Raw genomic sequence first — 20,922 nt, 5'->3', positions numbered from 1 at the left:
CGTACAACTGTATGAGGAAATGAAAAGCTTGAGTTATCAGTATATGAGATATTTCAGTCTACTTTATCTGTCACAAGTTTAAAACTAAACAACCTCCAAAGTCTGCTTTCTTCTTACCTTTCAGAACCATTTCATGCAAAAATCTAGCCAGTTTTGCTCTTTATTACCTTACATTAAAAAATAAAAAGGCAAGCATGCATTTGGCAAAAGATGTAGTTGCTGTTGATTATATAAAAATGCCCAACATGGGTCACATTGCAAAAGGAAAACCCCGTAGTGTAACAATGAAACACCAACATTTATACAGAAGGCTTACAGAGTATTTGTTTCCTTAAAGTATGAAGTCATTTTGTTTCTTTTTCCAAATAATTAAATATTTTATGAAACCTGGCAATAATCTTAAGACTGTTGACATACTTTCACTGGGCAGTCATCCATTTCATTGGTTTTAAAAATTTTCATTTTATAACAAAGAGGTAAATGTAAATTAATGAAATATTTATTGATATTTTCATAATGAAGATTCTAAACATTTATACATAGATACATAGTACAAAAATTATACAAATTAAAGATAGGGGGTAAAGTAGTAATAGATTTATTTTGCTTCCTGTAAATATCTTTTTATGAACCTATAAGTTATCCTTTCTAAAAAGATAAACTCTATCTCTAATTAGCTAGCAAGGTTGTGCTAATAAAATAGGATCATACATCCTGAAGCATCAAACATTGCACTATTTCATGAGCCAGCTAATTCTTTATTTCCCGAGCTCTCACATCCACACTCAGATATATTTCCATGCACACCATGGAGAATGAAGAAATGTGCACCCTTCTTTTCACAACTTATAAAAACCCTAAGTACCAACACTTGGGAGACACATCTTCTGTCTCCCTGTGGCCTTCCAGTTTTGCATAATCTTCAAAGTACCATTAACAACATATCAATTTGGTATTTTTAGCCATTTGTCAATATGGCATTGAAGTGGCAAATGAGCTTAAAATTAAGTTTTATTTTATTGTTTTTAAAAGAATACTGTAGCTTCTTCAACCTACAGATGATTTGTTGATTTCACATCTTCAATAAAGAAAGATTATACTTAGGAATGAAGCACAAAAACAAAGATATTAGAATATTATTAAGTAATTCAGATATTCACTTAACTGTCATTTATCTCTACTATATAAAGACTCACATCTTAATAAAAAAATGGAAGAACACTACTTCTCAAAATCCATCATTTCACATATGAATAAATACAGCAATATGATGATACTTCAGATAAGAGCTGTGGTTTTTGAGGTTTGATACTGATGATAAGAAAAGCATAAAATAATTTCAGAGTAGAATACAAAAGTAAAAAAAAATCTGCATATGGTATGTTTACCATTAGAAAACTAACTGAAAAGCATTACTGATTCTGAAAATGAAATAGTTAGAAAATTACTTCAAAAATAAGAATACTGATAGTAAGTTCTAGAATTTGGCTTTCAATATTCAAAATCTTTCAGCTAATTCAGTAAAGTGATTTGGTAATGAATTTATGCTGAAATGTTTCTGTCATGTTCTTTTTTTTTTTCAGAAAAAAATCAAAATTTCGTGAATGATAGGGGCCATTCAAAAATAAGCAGGACCCAAAACAGAGGGGATCGTACAAGAGACTGTATTACTCTTACATTTACCACATACAATCAACATTTCAACCTCTATTATATTTCACAACTTGTTATTAAATTTAAAGCACCTGTGTATGGTGATTTTACTTTCACTCTACAGCCTATGATATTGAATTGAACACTGTAACTTGTCCCATTGGAATAAATCATGCAACTGTCACAGAATCAGGTTAAGTGGTTTATAAGGCATATTGGAACGAGTTAAAAATCATTTTATATCCATTTAAAAGTTTATTCTTTTGGATGAAGGGGTTCCTGAATGCCTCAGTCATAGTGTGTTGTAAATCAGCTGGATAGTTTGTTGAAGTATAATTTATTTGGCTTAGGATGAAGCCGCAGAAATTGGTGGGAACTGTCTTTATCCCAGGATGAAGGGTGTCCTCTGAGCTGGGTTGGGAACAGCAGCTTTCACATCACACTCAGAATTCCAAGTAGACAAGGATGCCAAGGGCAGGCAGCAGTAAGCCAAGAAAACTTGAAGACAGGGTGGACGTACCTACAAAGAAAATGAAAAGCATATATGTCATTTCATTGATTGGTCACTATTGCACATTTAGTCTGCTTGGGAAAGGTATGATTGTGTTGCCCTGAAAATCAAATGTTTTGTTTATTGGTGATTGAAAAGAAAGAAAGAAGGAAGGAAGCAAGGAAAGAAAGAGAGAAAGAGATAGATTTGATCAAGGATTTAGAGACCACATGAACTGTTTTTATAGGTTTAAAATAGTCATAGAAAATAATACGATCCAAAATGATTATGCTGCCCTTATGATACAGCAGTCCCAAATTTCTACCAGAAGGCAAAAGGTCAAGAAGTATACATAAGAAATGGGACTGGGGATGTGGCTCAATGGTAGAGCAATTGCCTAGCATGCACAAAGCCCTGGGCTTTGCAAAAACCAAACGACAACAGCAACAACAAAAATAACAAACAAACCTAACAATGTTACCTGGGATAATAATATCAGAGGTGTACTGGATAAATCTTGCATAATTCCATATTTCAATAATTTTAACACATTTAGGTACTCACATAAAGACTTAAGAAAAGCATTTCTAATAACATTTATTTTCTTTATGTTTTTTAGCTAAAGAATAATTGCCCTGATGTATTATTCTCTGAAATAAAAATGAAAATGATGTAATATGCTCTGAACACATATGAATTGATATTGCAATTTGGGTGCCACCTAGAAGGACAACTTCTGTTGTAAGTAAGTTCTTGGCCTATGTGCTTTTCTCTAGAACTCCTGACAGAGAAGGTTTACTTTTTGTTTCTATTCTCCACACATTTTAGGAACTAATTTACTGGAAAGAGGGAAGGGCTAAAAACTATAGTCAACAGTTTGCAAAGATAAAATTTTCTTCTCAATTTTCATAAGCTTACTTTCTAAATTTGAAAACTTATTATCTAAGATTAAAAATGGCCTAAACCAGCCGTTCTTTAAAATATCTCTCTTACATCCAAGACTTAGAGCATTTCTCCTGAATATCTAGGCATTATGATCACATCTGTGGTCCCTCTAAAGAGGAAGATAATCCTTTCTGCATGCTTGCATTCCACCACTGTCCTGCTGGCTGCTTGGAAAATATAACAGAAAGTATTTTTAGATACAGATAAAGTGATATTGGGAAATAAGGAGGGCAATGAGGATCAAAAAGTGAGGACAAAATTTTAAGAGCAGGATAAATGGCCCTCCAGCAGCTGCAGTATTGCAGATGCTGTGTAACACTATCAATAACAATGAAAACACTAATCCTTACTATGACAGCCTCTGTTATAGTTCTACAGCAACAAAACGGACTCCCTGTTTGCTCTTCTCTCCTTCCCTCCTGCTCCCTCTCCCTCTCTCTCTCTCTCTCTCTCTCTCTCTCTCTCTCTCTCACACACACACACACACACACACACACACACACACACACCATGCATATACACACTTTAACATAACAGTCTATTCATTTTATCGTCATACTACAGATTTTGTAACTCAGATTCAGGCCAACTACCACTAGAGGCCAGAGACAGGTTTAGATCTCAGATTTGCTTAGCTCCAAACACCGTGTTCTTTCTACCTCTCTGTGACTATCCTGCAGATAACTTTAGAAAAGGAATAATTTTGGAAATGCATAAGGACACTACACCCTGCTCTTGATGTGTCAAGATAATGTCATAAAAAGGAAAATAAATGACATATGGGAAAACAGGGCTACCTCCTAAGCTGTTTCAGAGAGGTCTTGCATTCTTGTAGACCCTTTTTAAAATGTACTTTGTACATGATTTTAAAAATAGGCTACAATGCACACATCATGTTATTCTGATAAGATGACCAATAACAGACCTCAATTGCAGAGTTAAATATTCAGTTTTCAAAGTTTGACCCATATTAAGACCCCTGAAGACCTTTGTCCAAGGATGAGTGCAGGGTTTCTACAATGCTCTATCCTGTGACCACAAATTACATCAGCCATGGGTACCCATTTATGTGCTTGCTTGAGTATGTGGCTTGGCACTGTACAAACTATGGCTGCAGAAAGAAGTGTAGTCAATTATGGATGTGATTTTGAAATTTTCGTGTTAGTATGAAAACCAAACACAATTTCATAATTTGTGGTTTCAACATCAGGATATTTGATTTATTTAAATAAACTCTTCATGTTTATGTGTGTTATATTTAATTTCTCTAATGGCTCGTGCTTATGTAATTGTGGTCTTCATCTTCAATTCTCTTCTCCATTCCAGCAGAAACTGGAGACTTGATTGAATTACTATTTAAAGTCATTATAAATGTGGGGGTCTATATATTCTTGAGGGATTTTCAATATATTTTGATTATATATCTCACAAAGTATATATTACTGCTATCAAAAATAATTCCAGTACATATATGGTATGTATTAAACATATTTTTATTTTCATGTATTTGATCAAAGTTAAATATGAACAAATCATCAGTCATGTGAATCACTTTTTTCCCTAGAAGAAGAAATTTAAAACTAATTTAGAGTACTGTCTATTTCATTAGATTTTCATGCTTTTTTTTTTCTTTTACCTTATTACTTCTTTCAGGAAGGTTTTTTTTTTTTTTTTTTTTTTTTTTTTTTTTTTTTTTTTTGCTAGAGAGGAATACAGATTGAGAGCAGAAATTTCAATTGAACAATACTTCACTTAAAAGTTAAGTTGTCCTTATGGTAAGTATAGAACTGCTCTTATCAGTTTTTAATTATATCTCCTCTCTGAGGTTTAAATTTCATAACCATGATCTAATCCAAGTTGCTACTGCTTGGCTATTGATTATGACATCATATTTAGATTTCTTTTTGTGGTATCATTTTTATTTGTTTGTTTAGAGTTCACAATTATTAATATCTTTAGTTTATGGACAACTTCAGGAAAGGAGCTATATGAATCCAAATCAATGCAGCTGTGTTAATGAATTTCAAGCTCAGTATATAGAAATTATTCAAACCATAATGCCACATAATTGAATCATGTTTCCTTAGCAAGACAGGACCTCTTCTGATAACTAAGCACAAGGCAGAAGGGAAAACAGCAAGAGGGCAGGGCAAGGGGGTCTGAGGAAGAAGACCTTTAAGGGATACCAGTATGCCCTCCATCAAACTTCTAATATTTCTCTATTTCTCTGTCTTTGTCTCTCTTTCTCTTTTTATATCATGATCCTCTAACTTTTAGAGAAAGGGTGTAAGGAGGAGAGTTACCCCTTTCTATGAAAGATTTTTCTCAAGAAATAGTATTTTTTTTTTCCTATCAGAGAGATGATAGCCATCACCCACACCATCAGAAGGCATCCATTTTACTAAGTCCTGGGCTTGCCCAGCTTGTCTTGCAAGGCCACTTTTGACCCTTCCAAGGTCTTACAATCTCCAAGGGCTCAGAGAAGAAAGAATTCTGATAAGATGGCTGAGCCCTGTTCTGAGAGGTTTGCTCAGTACAGTCAGGTCTCTTAGATACACATCAGTAGATGTTTGCTATTGCTAGTTGTTGAGTCCAACAAAACCCATGCTGGGACAGCAGCAAGTTTAGAAAGGAGAAAGAGCAAAACTTTGGGATTGAAAGAGTAAAATTAGCTCAAAGAGGAACAGAACAAAGCCACAGGTAATGCATGCTCCCTGCAAAGTTGACAGGAGACACTTCCAAGATGGCATAGCAGCTGTAAAAGGCCATAATGAATTCCTCCTTGAGTGGATAGTGTACAGTTACAATGATGGCTCAGTGATGCTTTACTCTTCCCATTTGTTAGTGGGGATACCCAACTGCTAACCTGCCCTCCCCTCATGACTGTAGTTAATCCCCACTTCTTCTACTTCCGCCTCAGAAGCTGAAATTAATCCGGAACTGACTGATACCTTCCTTAGATCCTCCTTAGAATTCTTTTAGCAGGAACTCATATCTTACATAAGGTCCTTCTCACTCACATGTGAGAAGGTAATTTGTCAGAGAATAGGCTTGTGCTTGGTTTTGGGTTGTTTAAGTTTTAACAGAACAGGCTGGCACACATAAGGATCAATAAGCAAGCAGAGACTTCCCTGGTCTTAGCAGCAGGTATGAGGTTATGCTGGGAGCAGCTTCATGTGGCAGCACAAGTAGAGAGCTCTGAGGCCAGGTGAAGGGAAGTGCAACCCCCGGTTTTTGCCTTTTGCTGACTGGACAATGTTGAGTATGTTCTGTAATCTTTGTAAACCTTAGTTCCTTCAGCCATAGAATAGGAATAATAATATGTCTCTATGGCTATATTGTGAGAACTGAGAACATATCTATCAAAGGCTTATGTATATACAACATAAAATTTTTCTTCATAAGCAATCACAATATGTGGAAGCCCGTTATTGAAATGGGTGCGAAAGGGATGCTTTATTGAAAGATGGATCTGAGGACAGGGCACTGCCAGGTTTTTGCCTTCTCTGTGTTTAAGCTTGCAGCTATACTCTCCCCCCACCCAACAACTACCCCATGGAACACAGGGGGCTCTGCTTATCACAGTCTTAAAGCAGAATCTTTCTGTAAAGCACTTCAGCAAATACATGGATAGTAGAAAACTCCAAGTGAGGGAAGGGAATAATAAAAATAGACTGGACTAGACTAAAGGTAATAATGGGAAAGGAGCAGGAAGGGGAATAAGAAAGACAGTAGAATTAATTGGTCATAATGTTCCTAGCCTTGTATTTGTATATACGACCAGGATAACTCCACATTATGTATGACCACAAGAGTGGGAACCAAATAGAATAAGTTATACTTTACGTATGTGTAGTCTGTCAAAATACTTTCTACTGTCATGTATAACTAAAAATAAAAAATAATGCAAATAATAAAGAAGAAAACTCTAAGTAAGTGCTAGCTATTCACACTACATCTGAATATGATTATTTCTTGCTCTGGACCTGAACATTTTATTTTTGGAAGAGTAGTTGGATAGAAACCAGAGCAAAACAGCAGCATAAACTGGGCATATTGAACTTTTCTGTAATAGTCTGGCTATAGTGTTACCTTCTCTGTGGCATGGTAGTCAGAAATATTTGTTTTTTAAGTAACAGAAATCCAACCAAAGAAAGAAGTGATACTCTGACTTTAGGGATAACTAGAGTCAGGGAACTGAATATGTGTAGCTTTCTTCTTTTCTTCCTTCGCATATTGCTCAACATTCTCCAGGAAAATAGACATGTATTCCAAATAGAGATGAGCTCCTAACTCACAATTATATTCTCAAAAACAAATAAGTAGTATTTTTCTTTAGATCCTACCAGAGTGAGAAACTCTAAAGGAAAAAATAATTTGCAACTTTGAATCACCTCTGCCCTCAGGCTAATAACTGTGGCTTAGTTAGTGGCTATGATTGGACCAGCCTTGAACATGTTTCCATTCCTCAACCAATCACTGTGGTAAAGGAGGCAATGCCACTTAGTAAATTGACAACTTGGTTCTTATCTCAGGAGGACTAGCACATTCCCAAGTGAATAGATTTGGGAGTAAAAGAGGGTTTCTGGGGCAAAAAAAAAAAAAGAGAATATACTTCAACCCAAAGTGTAAATGCACAATGAGAATTGAAGGATATGAAAAAAACAACCCCCAGGGAGAAAAGGAGGACAATGGGCTCTGGACTTTCACAATTTCCCTTTTCTACAACTGTTCCCCCCGACTGCCCAACTCACCCATTCTGCTATGACTCAGTCTCACTGAACCCTATAAAACTCAGACCCCTATTGTAACCAGTTGCCAATTTCCTCTAGAAAATGTTCCCTTCTGCTGCTTGATAAAGCATTGCTGATCTGTTGAAATTTTATCTCCATTTCTTTTCTTTCTCTTTTATTTGCTTTCATTTAGTGCCGAAAACTGGGAAGGGGTTTGAGGCTGTCTACACCTCCCCATTAATGAACCTCTACCATCTTTTCTCTCTTCTCATCTGATTTCTATTTCTCTCCTTCTTTCCTTCTGATAGAAGGAGACCCTTTGCAACTCCAAGTCCACTAAAGCTCAATGGCAGCAGATACATGTCCCCAAACCAATTCCATTCTTGGGCTAGGGTTTTGCTGCCTCATTGCCACATGGACAGAGCAAGGACCTGTATAGTGTCCATTATTGGTGTTGGAGGCATTCTCCTTCTAATCCTCTCCTCTCCAATTCCTACCTTAATTTAGACCTCTGGATTAGAGGCCGCTGTTTGCCATTTTGCTTTTGTATGCAACACCAACCTCCTCATTCTTTGGAGAGGTAAGATCCCTTTCAGTCTCCTGCAGAAGCACCCTGCCCAAGACCCTCCACCTTTCTGGACCCTGGGGGTCCCTCACTGCTGAGATTCTAGAAGGAATGCCCTCTCATTCTCTGGTGAAATTCTGTCTAGTGAAGGGAGACATCAAAGGACACTTTGATCTCAATCACCAATCCAAATAGACCTCTCCAACATGGGAGCTTCCATCTACTGGACTCTCCCTTAGGTTGTCTCAAAAATAATTTTAACAACCTTAAAATTTGATGCCTTATTAGGCTTAGTACTTAGATCTGGCCACAATATAAATCAGACAACCTTCATCAGTGGCCTGAATTTGGGACCTTTGATTCCAAAATCCTCCAAAACTTAGATAATTTTCCTGAATGAAATGGCAAATGGCCTGAGGCTTATCTCCAAGCTTTCTTTGGCCTTCACTCAAGGCTCTCATTATGCCAGCCAATTCTCACTGTGTCCCTGATCCATTAGCCCCTTAGATCAGATCCTGATCCCCAGCCCTCTTCTTCATTTACTGCCCTGAAATAGCAGATGAACCCTCACCAAAAGTAAAGCTGGAGGCTATAAAGGAAAGTTTCATAGAGAGGAGTGCCTGATTACCATCAAAAGAGACTATCAGAGTCACAAGCTTTTTTTTCTGAGTCAATTTGAGACCTACAAATTTTCATAACCTCTTACATAAGCAGGCTTTATCTGTTTTTCTCTATTTGCCAGTATGATTATATAGCCCCAATATTTATTCCCTCATATTAGTCTGAAAAGATGTAATATGGCACATGAAAGTCCTAACTAACTTCACTATGAAAGCTCTAATTGACACAGATAAAAAGATCTGTAGTAAACACAGAGGTAACACCAAAAGTAAGGGATTTTACAAAAATCAAATGGCATTAGGCATTCCTGCCTCATTGCCACATGGACAGAGCAAGGACCTGAATAGCGTCCGTTATTTGTGTTCAAGGCATCTTCTTCTAATCCTCTCCTCTCCAATTCCTACCTTATTTTAGACCTCTGCTCCATAGCCCCCTAGATCAGATCCTGATCCCCAACCCTCTTCTTAACTACAGCTCATGAGGACATATGTGACATTAAAAATGCTAAATTTTATATATAATAATTTTATCAAATGGGCCCACTGTGCTGACTCCCACATGATTTTTTTTCCAAGAAGCAATTTACCTGCAACCCTGCCTGGCCTCATGTGGACAATATATGGCAAACTATATAGTCCTTGGCAAACTACCGTTGACTACAGGGGAGATACAGGCCCAAAATAATGTTGATAAGGGATGGGTTGGATCCCCCTTCACCCAGGTGTTGGGAATGTTGGTCCAGCCTTGCTTCAGTTTCTTTTCTGTGGGAGAAATTTGGTGCCTGGGGCAGAGAACAGCTTGAGACAACTGAAGTCAGCTGGCCGGGGCCACTCCCCAGTGCTGCATGAAGGTATCAGGTACTGAGTCTGACCCCAGTAGCCCTCAGGGGTACCAAATATCAACCACTATCTGTCTCTGTTTCTGAATGACTTGACCTGATGTTGGAGGGCACTCTCACCCAATGACTCTGGGATTCTGAGATGAGATCCCGGTCTGATCTGAGGTCTTTGGCAAAGTGGTGACCCACTAATCCTCAAAGCATGAGTCAAGCAATCTCTCCTTCTTCAGAACTGCTTCAACCCCAATTCTGTCCATACTGTTTACCTCTTAAACAAGGACTCATTATTTAAAATTAGACTACCTTCTCTAGACTCTCACAAGACACATTTTATTCTGTACTCCCCTTTTCTGGCAGGAAAAAGACCAGAAAAATCTGTCTCACTTAATCACATTAAAACTACCCCTCATCTGTCCTAGTTCAGTAATCCAAATTATTTATTTTCCCTAGTGGAGATATCACCCAGAACACTAACAGGCTTGCCTCCCACTTCAATTGAGAAGCATAATATGATATCATGGTCCTAAGAGTATGAGGACCCTAAAGGACAAAAAGAAATGTTAAGGGCACAACTAGCTGACAAAAATCCTCCCTTAAAACCAAGAAGTTAGTATCCTCCATTCTGAGTGAAGCCCCAGCCAGAGGTCATGGAAGGAAAGGCAGAAACTGCTGAATTTTCTTCATCCAAATGTAGCCAGTTGGGGAAATAAAAAATGGTTAAAATGCCCTACGTATGAGGCCTTGCTCAAAACAGCAGCTTCCTTTACTTCTTAGCTGCTGCCAGATCTCTATCTCTCCATGGCTTACAGAGCCTGCAGAGCTTTCAAGATTTACAAGGCTTTCAGAGAACTGGTTGAGATCAAAGGGGGAAAAAAATGCCACCTTTAAATCCAAGCTGCTTGTGAGACCTAAAATGTCTGGCTATGTATCTCTTAGTAGTGTACCACGCTGCTTTCTTAACAAGTTCCTCCCTAAACACTACAGCACAAGAAGGGAAGATAGAAGATACAAGTCTTCTGTACCTTGAAAATTTTTTTACCTAAGGATTTCAGAGCTCTTTCACTTTTTCAACATCTGAACTGACTCTAATCTGAACCAAAAGTGCACTCTGATCTGATAAAGATGTTCAGTATGTTGCTTTACTAATTACTGCCACTTTTTTAGAACTCCTGTTTTTAAAAATTCTATTTTTTTTAGTTCATGGTTTTATAGTGAATTCACATTTCATCCTGTATACCTAATTTAAAATATTTTCTGATCAGTCTTTTTTTCATCTAATTACAGAGGTTTTTACACTGTCTTTGTTTAGAGGCCAAAATTTCAAGGGTAAGCTCTCAAATACATTGGAGAATCTCCTTTTACAAAATCCTAAAAAAGGGCATGGACATGGTGATGTTGGAAATAAATCTGGTGGTCCCTGAGGACAAGTGGCCACCTGATCTCAGTATCAAGCAGGGCTGTTAGACTTTACACCAAGCATTTCCAATTTCATAGGTTTCTGTGATTAAGTCATACTGTAAAAGTCTAATAAGCTCTGTTTTAATTTAGAGCAGTTTAATTTTAATAGAGGCTTTAATAAACATCTCTAACATTGCCTTCTACCTGTAGAGATCTACCTGCAGCTACAAGATTGTTTCCTGGCTGATTTATGTTTGTGTGCACACCTGTGTATTGTGTCGTTGTGTCTACATATCTGATTATGTCCATATGTCATGTACATGGTATCAAAATTGGCATATAGATAAATGAGTGCTCATAAATTAAAATTTAAAAGAGAAATGGATCCAAATACTTTCAGTTCATGTGACTTAAAATTTTAATTTAAATTAGATAAACAGATGAGATTAAATATGTCTTTAAAATTAGTAACTCAGAGATTTTCTAGATGGTCAGACAATTAACAGAGTATTGGTTTCTATAAAATATCTAGAATGCAATATCCATTGTTTCTAGGATTTTTCTTCAATAGGGAAGAGATAGGTAATACTCTTATCAACAATTGTCTGATATCTTGTTTTTTACAGTTAAAAATGTGTAAATTAGACTTAACATCAATATCAATGTGATTGATCATAAGTATGTTAGAGGAGATATATGATTAATTTATGCTAAAAAACATTAACTGCTAAATATAAAATCAAGTACTCTTGATTTTTCAAATTCTATAAGGTAATATATTTAAACATTAGATGTGTTTTTATAAATTGCTACATGAAAAAAGAGTTTAAGATTTCTTTGTTTCTGGATCTTCACTAAAGCAAGGTTGCTAAGAGTTAAAGTTCTAACAGGTGCAATTTTATATGAAAAGAGTCCAAAACTTTTCAGCTGTGTTTCAATTAATGTAGTTTAAATAGCATAAAATATGTAATCTTATTAAGAGGAATAATTGGAAAAATTCAGAAATTTCATAAGGAAGGCTTTTTCCTATGGTCAACTATTAATGCATAGTGATATAAACCAAAGTTTAATCCTCTATAGGTTGAAGTAACAAGGATTTCTTAAAACATTAATCTGCTTTTATCTATCAAGATAATTTCTCATGTCTGTTAAGTTTTATTTAGAAAAACCTGTCTTAATGAAATTACAGTTTGTACAACTCTGATTAAACAACAATTGTTATTTTAGTGTATTACACTGCACTACAGATTCTGAATTTTCCTAAATGTATTTATATCTTCCAAGCATAAAGTCATTAAAATATAAGGTTTATAAGGACATTTTGCCAACTTGGTTCTCTTCCAACCAGAGTTTAAAGTAAATGTTCGAGATTATAAAAATTCTGTTTCTTGCCAGGCATGGTGACGCATGCCTGCAATCCCAGTGGCTTGGGAAGTCAAAGCAGGAGAATCATGAGTTCAAAGCTAGCTATAGCAATGACAAGGGACTAAGCAACTCAGTGAGACCCTGTCTCTAAATAAAATACAAAATATGGCTGGTGATGTGGCTCAGTGGTTGAGTGTCTCTGAGTTCAATCCCTGGTATCCATCCCCCCCACAAAAAAAATTGTGTTTCTTAGTTCATAGCTATTATACAAACTAAGTATGTTTTACTCTTGTTAATTTCATTTTGTATTTTCTTTCTAAACTTTAACCAGTATCTGTTAGTCCCTTACAAAAGAACAACTGATAACATAACAACCTGAATTAATTTGAGATAATAGGCTATCATCTATAGGACAGACAGATGTAAGGCTAACTTCTAGCACTAATACTTATCCCAATTAAATAGAATGGGTAAATAACTGTAAAGTTATAGACATTAAAGGTAAAACTCAGTACTCTTACTGTAAGACTGGTGAAACTGGCTTGCTGTATATTCAGGACCCAAACTCAGAGACTAAAATTAAGGAATAAAACGGCCAAGAGAGAAAATAGCCAATACTTGGCTCTTGCCTTCTGAGATCAGCTTGACTCCAGGGAAAAAGGGGAATTCTTTAGGGGTTTTTTAGCTCATGGCCACACGATCTCCTGATCAGGGAGAGTAATATGACCCTGTAGAAGAGAAAGCTGACTGGTGCACATGCTGCAAAGGGGAGGATCATTGGAGGAGGTTATCCCTGATGCTTCTAAGGGAAGCCACATTGTCAAGAGACTCTGACCTATCCAGGCAGATGGCACCTTAATGGAACTTAGAGGTTGCTCACAAATTCCAAAGAGTGACCTCCTAAGGGAACTCAGCTGGCTCTTAACAACAGATAGGAATGAGGTCAATTTGGCCAGCTTGGTCTTAAATACCTAAATAGTTATCACCAAAGTATAGCCATACCTGGGTATTTAAAATAAAAGACTATTATTATTTTAATTGAACCTAAGATATATACTTGTGTCGGCCCCACAGCCCTGCCTACCAAAAATTGGACTGGCCTCTGTACCTTGGTCATCCTTACTCCTCAATTTGACATTTTACCTAGCAACCAAAGTTTACCTATCTTAATAAGGGTGCACACCAGGCTCAAGAAATCCCTCCAGTTTATTCCTTTGCTCAAAGGGCTAGAGTTATCTGCTGGGACTGGCATAGGAGCAGCAGGATTGGATCATCAATTCATTACTATAAAAAGTTACCAGACCAGGTTATTAAAGAGTTTCAACAGGTTGTTGACTCAGTACTGAACTAGCTGATTCCTGGTAGTCCTCATTGGGGGGATCAAAAATGATAGACTTCCTGGTTATGCTTCCTTATATCCTCCTTAATATTCATCTTTCTCATAATAAACTTTCTTCCCTGTATTCTTAATTTCCCTTTATTCTTAACAGCTTCTTTAGCTCAAAGTGCCTCCCAGGAACATGTTAAACCCACTGTCCTCCTGTGTTTACATTGTGATTCTCTGAAACCACAGAAAGGGGAATTCACCTACTATGACCCTGAGGATCCGTCGATATATGGTCCTTTCAGCCTCAACCCTGGGACCTCTGTCTTCTCTCCTGGAACCCTGAAAGTGGAGGTCCCCATACTTTGCCCCTTTTCAGCAGGAAGCAGACAGACATGTTATTGATACACCTATTCAGTATCCCCTTTCAGAGTCTGTAATGAAGGATATGGAAAACAGCAACCACCAGGGAGAAAAGGAGAACAACTCCCAGGGAAAAAAGGAAAACAATGGGCTATGGACTTTCACGATTTCCCGTATCTACAACAGTTCACCCTGACTACCCAATGGACACATTCTGCTATGATTCTGTCTCACTGAACCTTATAAAACTCAACTGCCTATTGTAATCAGTTGCCATTTTCCTCTTTAAAATGTGCCCTTCTGTTGCTTAATAAAGCATTGCTGATCTGTTGAGGTCTATTTTTTTTTCTTTCTCTTTCATTTGCTTTCAAGAGTCACTGAAAGCAACATTGGATAATCAGTGTTCCAAAGTTGTTGATCAGCAACCCTTCTGTCAAAGAGCATGTCACAAGAGAAAGGACCTGTCCACAAATTTGGAAAGTGTGTTTTGTTACAAAGCTGTGGTAAAACATGAAAGTATGTTGCAGGGAATTACTTTGCTTTAAACACTTCTTAACACTTGAGTTATTCACAGGCTCTCTAATTGGCCTTGTCAACTTTTACCTACTTTTCAACTGCTTGAGGCTAATCAAGATAAGAGTGATTTATTTAGCTACAGAAAACTTAGGCATTTCAAGTAAACTAGAGTCATTTCATGAGAAACCACTGAGATTCACCCAGGACTGGTGCAGCATTAGAAACTGTCAGCATTTATGACCTTATTCATTTTCAGAGGAGTTTGTCATTTTACAAATTTAATCACTCAAAAAATTTATTCTGAAAAAACAAACAAACAGCTAAAAGTTGCTTAAGAGCTCTGTTTTGAAATTTAGCTCAACAAGTTGGGAATTTCTGGGTCATTCACAAGATGTATCCTTCAGAAATTTATTTAATTTTATCTGTTCTCCACTGGGTCACAGTGGGGATTAGGTAAGGAAATTAATTAGGTATATAATATAATTCCTTAATTTTTGTGGTAGAAAAGAATAGAAACAAATGTTAAAGGAGCCAGAACTGTGTCTAAATTTGAGACAATGAAACCTAGGAGATGGTGCAGTTTTCTGACAAAGGCAATTTAAAAAAAATCATGCAGCCCAATATTCTTACAGAATTTAACACTTGATCAATTTGAAGCTATTGAGACAAAAACAAATATTTAAAATGTACCTTAATCACAGGGATTTCACGAAATATCTGGGACAATACAATCTTAGAATTATTATTATTTGATAGATTTTTAAAAGAATTTCTCTTATCTTTGTCTCTTTGTCTTTATACATTTTCTCCTGCAGTATTTTCTTCCCAGGTGCATATGCCATTATTCATCTTGCCTAATCTCTACCAACAGCACAAGCATACAGTAGACCTGAAATATAAAACTTACAAACTCAAAAAGTAGAAAATTTTCTTGCCTGAAAACTGGGAAAGAATTGATGGTAAAATTCCTGTAGTTCAGGAAGATTATTGTTAAAATTTCTTTTAGATCATTACCAAAATTGTTTTTTATACATGTTCTATGCTTATTAAGAATTAAAGAATTTTTGAGGAAATGTTTTTAACATTCTCATCCCCTCCCCCCCATACACACACACACACACACACACACATACACACACGCACACATCAAGTTGGTGGAGTGGTGGTTATGATAATTAGTTTGACTAAATCTTTCCATAATGTGTTCATAAATCAAAACATCCCATTGCATTCCATAAATATACATTACTATTATTTATTAATTATATATGAATAAAATAAAATAGTTAAAAATTAAAGGTGACTTTTTTAGGAAATTAGTTGGATTTGCTTTAAATAGTTCTTTTGGGGAACACGTCCATACCATCTTCAATTTTGAATCAATTATTATGAGTACTAACTTTCTAATTTTAACAAAATGAAGTAATAGATATTTACCCTAGTTGGTTTTAAGAATTTCTAGAACAGGAATCCAAAAAGAAATCAGAAAATAAAATTAATTTGTAGTTTTAGGTAGAGCAGGATTTTTTGTATATTTGATGTTTTTCTTGTCTTATTTTTTGCCTTCAGATATATATTTAAGTACAGTATCTGTGTAACACCCTGCTTATTTTGATTTTGTTGATTTTATCTTCTTATGCCTCTTTGAGACGGCTTTATTAATATTAAGCTACATAGAAAAAAGGCAGCCTAAGGCCTGCTTCTAGTTCTATCAAATAACTGGTTATATAACTCGTAAAAATAATAATTTGGGCTCAAATCATGGTTCTGACACTGTCAGGATCTTTGGCTATTTTGTGTCTCAAACATGTGGACTTTCCTTCTGTAAAATATAGGGTTCAGTGTGTTAGTCTTAAGGTTCCTACTAAGGCATGAGTCTGAGTCTAAGCAAACCATAATGTAGTTAGGAATGTAAAGTATTGAGCCATGAAATCTGCAAATACACTTGTTATAGTTCCCCTTATTTATGATAATCAAAGTTGATATTAGTTTATAAATATTCATTAAAAGCTTGGTCATATAAGTACCAGTGGCTTTGGTGGGTTGTTTCAATCAAGTCAAACCCACTAATCTTGCTGCTTCTACTTGTTTGGCAATTATGAACCGCTATGCCAAGCAAAATAGATTTTTTTTTCTATTTTTGGCAGAGGTTCATGGTTGGTTGGCAGCTGGTCCTGGCAGTTCTGTTTGTTCCTCACTGTTGATTCTGGCCCTTTTCCTGTCAGAGAATGCCAGATTGCTAGGATACATTTCCTCTTTGAGAAAAGAGTGAGCATTAGCAATAGATGACTACCAATTATTTGCTGGGAAACATAAAAGCAACTTATAACTACCTCCTTGCCAACAAGCACATGCTTCAAAACCCAACTTTTGATTTTTTTTGGGCGGGGGGAGGTAAGAAAATAATTATGAAGACTTTTAAAATTGGCTTATCTACTTCTTTGGAAATGCAAGGTGGCATTTTCATAAGGGCATGAACTTTGGGGTGAGACAGAATGCAATTTGAATATCATAACCACTCACTTGAGGGTGTGACCCCTCAGAGGCACTTACCCTCCTCTCTGAGTTCCATTTCCTTACCTTTAAAATGGGGAGGGTATACTTATACAGTAGGATATTACAAGAATTAAATTTTTAAAATATGAGAAATGCACAGTAAAGACCATCTGTTAATTATGAAGTTGAAAATAATTGTCCATTTACAAATTATTATTTAGTGAATATTTAGTGATAAAATGTAAGCCTGGAGTGAGACAGAAGAGACCCAGTCTCTGCATCCTGTTCTACAGAATTCTTACACAGCATACATATGGGTTTTATGGATTTGTTTCATTTTCAACTTATACGAAATCTATAGCAATGGTATTCAATTTCTTTATAACAACCAGAGCAAGTTTATTAGATAATCTTTGCATATAGTTATGAAAATAGCTGTTTGAAAGAACATTCTCCACAATAGGTAGCCTGAACTTTATGGAATATATCAAATTACCAACAGGATTACTTTCTCTTAAATTCTATTGAAGTTAGAGAGCCTGGAAACTTCAGATGCTCATTTGATTTTTCCATGTTTATTTTTAAAACTAATAAATTATTCTTCTGAAGCCTCTACCTTGCCTTCATCTAATTAGTATCGAGGCACAGGGAAAAGTAAAGTCAGAAAGAAGATTCAAGAATTGATACAAGGTATCTAAACTAAAGAAATTCAAACTAAAGGGAACAGATATGTCTTCTCACATAGCCTACTGAATTCCTCTCTGTTCTTCTATACAAATTTGAGTAGATGATCTTTTGGTGATTTTAATACCCATGTTCAAGTCCATAGTGGGGCATAAAATTTACTTCTAGATGAGACAATGGAAACTTTGAGGTCACACTATCATGAAGCTGGATGTCATGACTACTCATTCATAGACAGTCTAGATTGTATGAAATCCCTAAAATTATAGGAGAGATGCAATAAGTTTTGGAGATACATACTTGAACACCTATTACCTTACCAATATTTGTGAGAGAATTCTTCCTCAATTCTAGGAAAACGTATGTATGTGGCCTAAAAGAATAATAGCTTCTTGAGGAAGGTGAGAACTGTGGAATACACAGAAAAACTTCTGTCCATCCGTGATGTGTGTCCCAAATGGAAGCAGTATTCAGCTTCATGCGGCTCCTTATTTAGCAGCCACCATCCAAGTGGTTGTCTTACTTGGAAGTGATTCTGATCTCACATATCTGGATTTATCTAAATATAGATACAGGTTATATCAAAATTTATACTGTACCTCTGTTTTTCTTTGTAAAATAGAATCTCCATCTGACAATGAGGAAACCTCCAAAATTTAAATATACTGGGAATGGTGATAGGAGAATGAAAAAGGAGATTTCTTTAAATGTATTTCACTTAAGTTTTCTGGACAGTCTGACCCATAACATGGCATTATTAAATACTGGTTCAATGTGCTCCTTTAATTTTTATCACTTAGTAAGTTCTACTCTGTTCAGGACACTTTGAACATGTTATTTAACTAGTACAATGCACAGTTATGTATCCTTATTTTTATTTATAGAGGCTCACCTATGTCCACCTGGCAGAAGGCAAAATTGGGTACTCCACTCAAACCACAGTCTAAGCCTACTGCCCTTTTTGGTCTATCTCATGGCTGCTTCCTGAACATCTCCTAATATTGTTAGATAATGCAGTGATCCCACCTCCCTTAAAGTAATGATTTGCAAGTTGGAGATTATTGCAGGTATTTGAAAACTTCTATTGCCACAGAAGCCAAGAATCCTATTCTCCCACTGGTTCCAAATGGTGATTCAGAGACACAACTACCTTGGAAACTTTCCTAGGTCTTAAACTGGGGCAAAAAGTCCCATTTGATTTCTCTTTCGATTTGGGGCTATGACAAATGAATGACTCACCTGTTTAACATAGTATCTTGGTACACATGATTTTCTTTCTTACTATGATCCTGAACTCATTTGTTATACTGTAGCCTCACTGCAGGATTCAGCTATCAAAAAGATCAGTGCCTTTCTGTCCCCACCCCCACATATGAAGTTTTTATAAGAAACTGTCTAAATCTATGAATCCCTGGTACCTTAAATGGATCACAACAACCTAGGGTTCTCTTTGCACTACAGGAGAAACAATTTCTAAGATGTTCTGAAAAGGATCAGAAATGTGTAAGGAGTTACTGGCAAAACTGAACACTGACTATTCCAAAGAATGTCTAAGAGCATGTGCTTATTCATTTTCTCATCCAGATAGTATAAAATAATTGTAATCTCTTCAGGTTGAATCTGCACATAATTTCCTTCTTTTTTTAAAAAATGTATATATACTCTTGAGAATTGCTTTTCCCAAAAGACTACTTCTTAGTCATAGTTTTATGGTATTGGATCCTGAAACATGAAGTGCTGTTCAAATTCTTTTTGAGTTCAAAAAAATGAATATATAAAAAAAGTTTAACTTTCATCACTCTGCAAAGAGTTTACAAAATCAACAGAGTAGTTACTTCTTTCCAACCACCAGGAACTCTGGGAAATTTTTTAAGAAATCATTTTGTTTTATTGAGCAAGTCAATTCCCACACAGAGGATGAGACTTGAGACCCTTGTCAACACCAGCATTTCTAACAGTACTGCCACTCTTCTCTCAGTCACTCATTACTTCAGGTTTTAGAGCCATTATTGCATTTTCTCTCTTCCACTTGTATCCCATTGTCTTTGTGTCTATATTTTATACAAAGGGATTTGTAGATGCTGATCAATGATGATATACTAAGTATTTTGAAGTAATTGATAATGGAAGCTTCTAGGGGCTGAGATAAATGTTATGGAAATTAGAAGTTTGAGAGCAATGAATCATTTTTGATAGAGTATATGTTATCTGGGCTATTCTAACTCTTGTTCACCTTACATAGTTTTCTCAGGTTGGGTTTTCCATTTGGAGTTTGTCACAGGACTGTTTTTTTTTTTCCTTTCTTCCTACACACATACATACTCTCTTTGTGTCACTATTCTTATAAAAATTTTCCCATCGTTTGCATTACCTAGCTTAGTCCATGACATCACCATGCACTTAATTATATATAATAGAAAAAAATCAATTTCAAAACACTTTTTTCCCTTCTCACTTGCAATATGTCAACTTGTACACAAAGTGCAATTGATTTATTCCAAAGCAGCTCTAGAATCTCTTAGTTCCACTCTATTACCTCTGTCTTAGAAACCCAGGACCTAATCAAAACAAAAGAAAAAAAGCCCCAAACCTCCAAAGCTAACAAATTTAATCTGCTCCCTTTTTGCAGTCTGACTATAACCTGTGCTGTCATCAAATCTACCCTACCTTTGTTTTTTAATCTTGCATTCCAGATTCAGTAAATGAGACATTATTTTCATGTTTTCCCAGAGTCAACTTTTTTCCTTAAATTTGTTTCCTTGAATGGCTTTAGTGCCTGAAAAAGTCTTGGGGATCTTTTAAGATTCACTTAAAGTGTCATTCCTTGAAACAGTTGTGCATAGCTAGCTTCTCTGCCGGCTTATACAAAACTTAATGCACCATGCTGCAATTATTTCTTCACCTGCCTTATTCTCTTGTAACTTTGGGGCT

The 20,922-nt window shown here is 36.0% G+C and overlaps 1 protein-coding gene across 8 annotated transcripts in view; it reads right to left on the bottom strand.

Annotated features, from left to right (window-relative positions):
* Positions 1-477: 477 nt before the first annotated feature.
* Positions 478-20,922, bottom strand: part of Cntn1 (contactin 1) — a 343,845-nt gene continuing 323,400 nt past the window's right edge. For all 8 annotated transcript variants that reach the window (XM_046436255.2, XM_058576455.1, XM_046436256.2 and 5 more), the window contains one exon: positions 478-2,173. In XM_046436255.2, coding sequence (XP_046292211.1) covers positions 2,097-2,173 — 77 coding nt within the window. In that variant the 3' untranslated portion in view covers positions 478-2,096. The remainder of the gene's footprint in view (positions 2,174-20,922) is intronic.

The sequence above is a fragment of the Marmota monax genome, unplaced genomic scaffold, assembly GCF_021218885.2.
Source record: "Marmota monax isolate L192 unplaced genomic scaffold, Marmota_monax_Labrador192_F-V1.1 WCK01_AAM20220418_F8-fsc00012, whole genome shotgun sequence".
Classification (NCBI taxonomy): domain Eukaryota; kingdom Metazoa; phylum Chordata; class Mammalia; order Rodentia; family Sciuridae; genus Marmota; species Marmota monax.
The sequence above is the reverse complement of the archived record's forward strand: the minus strand, read 5'-3'. Positions and strand labels throughout refer to the sequence as shown.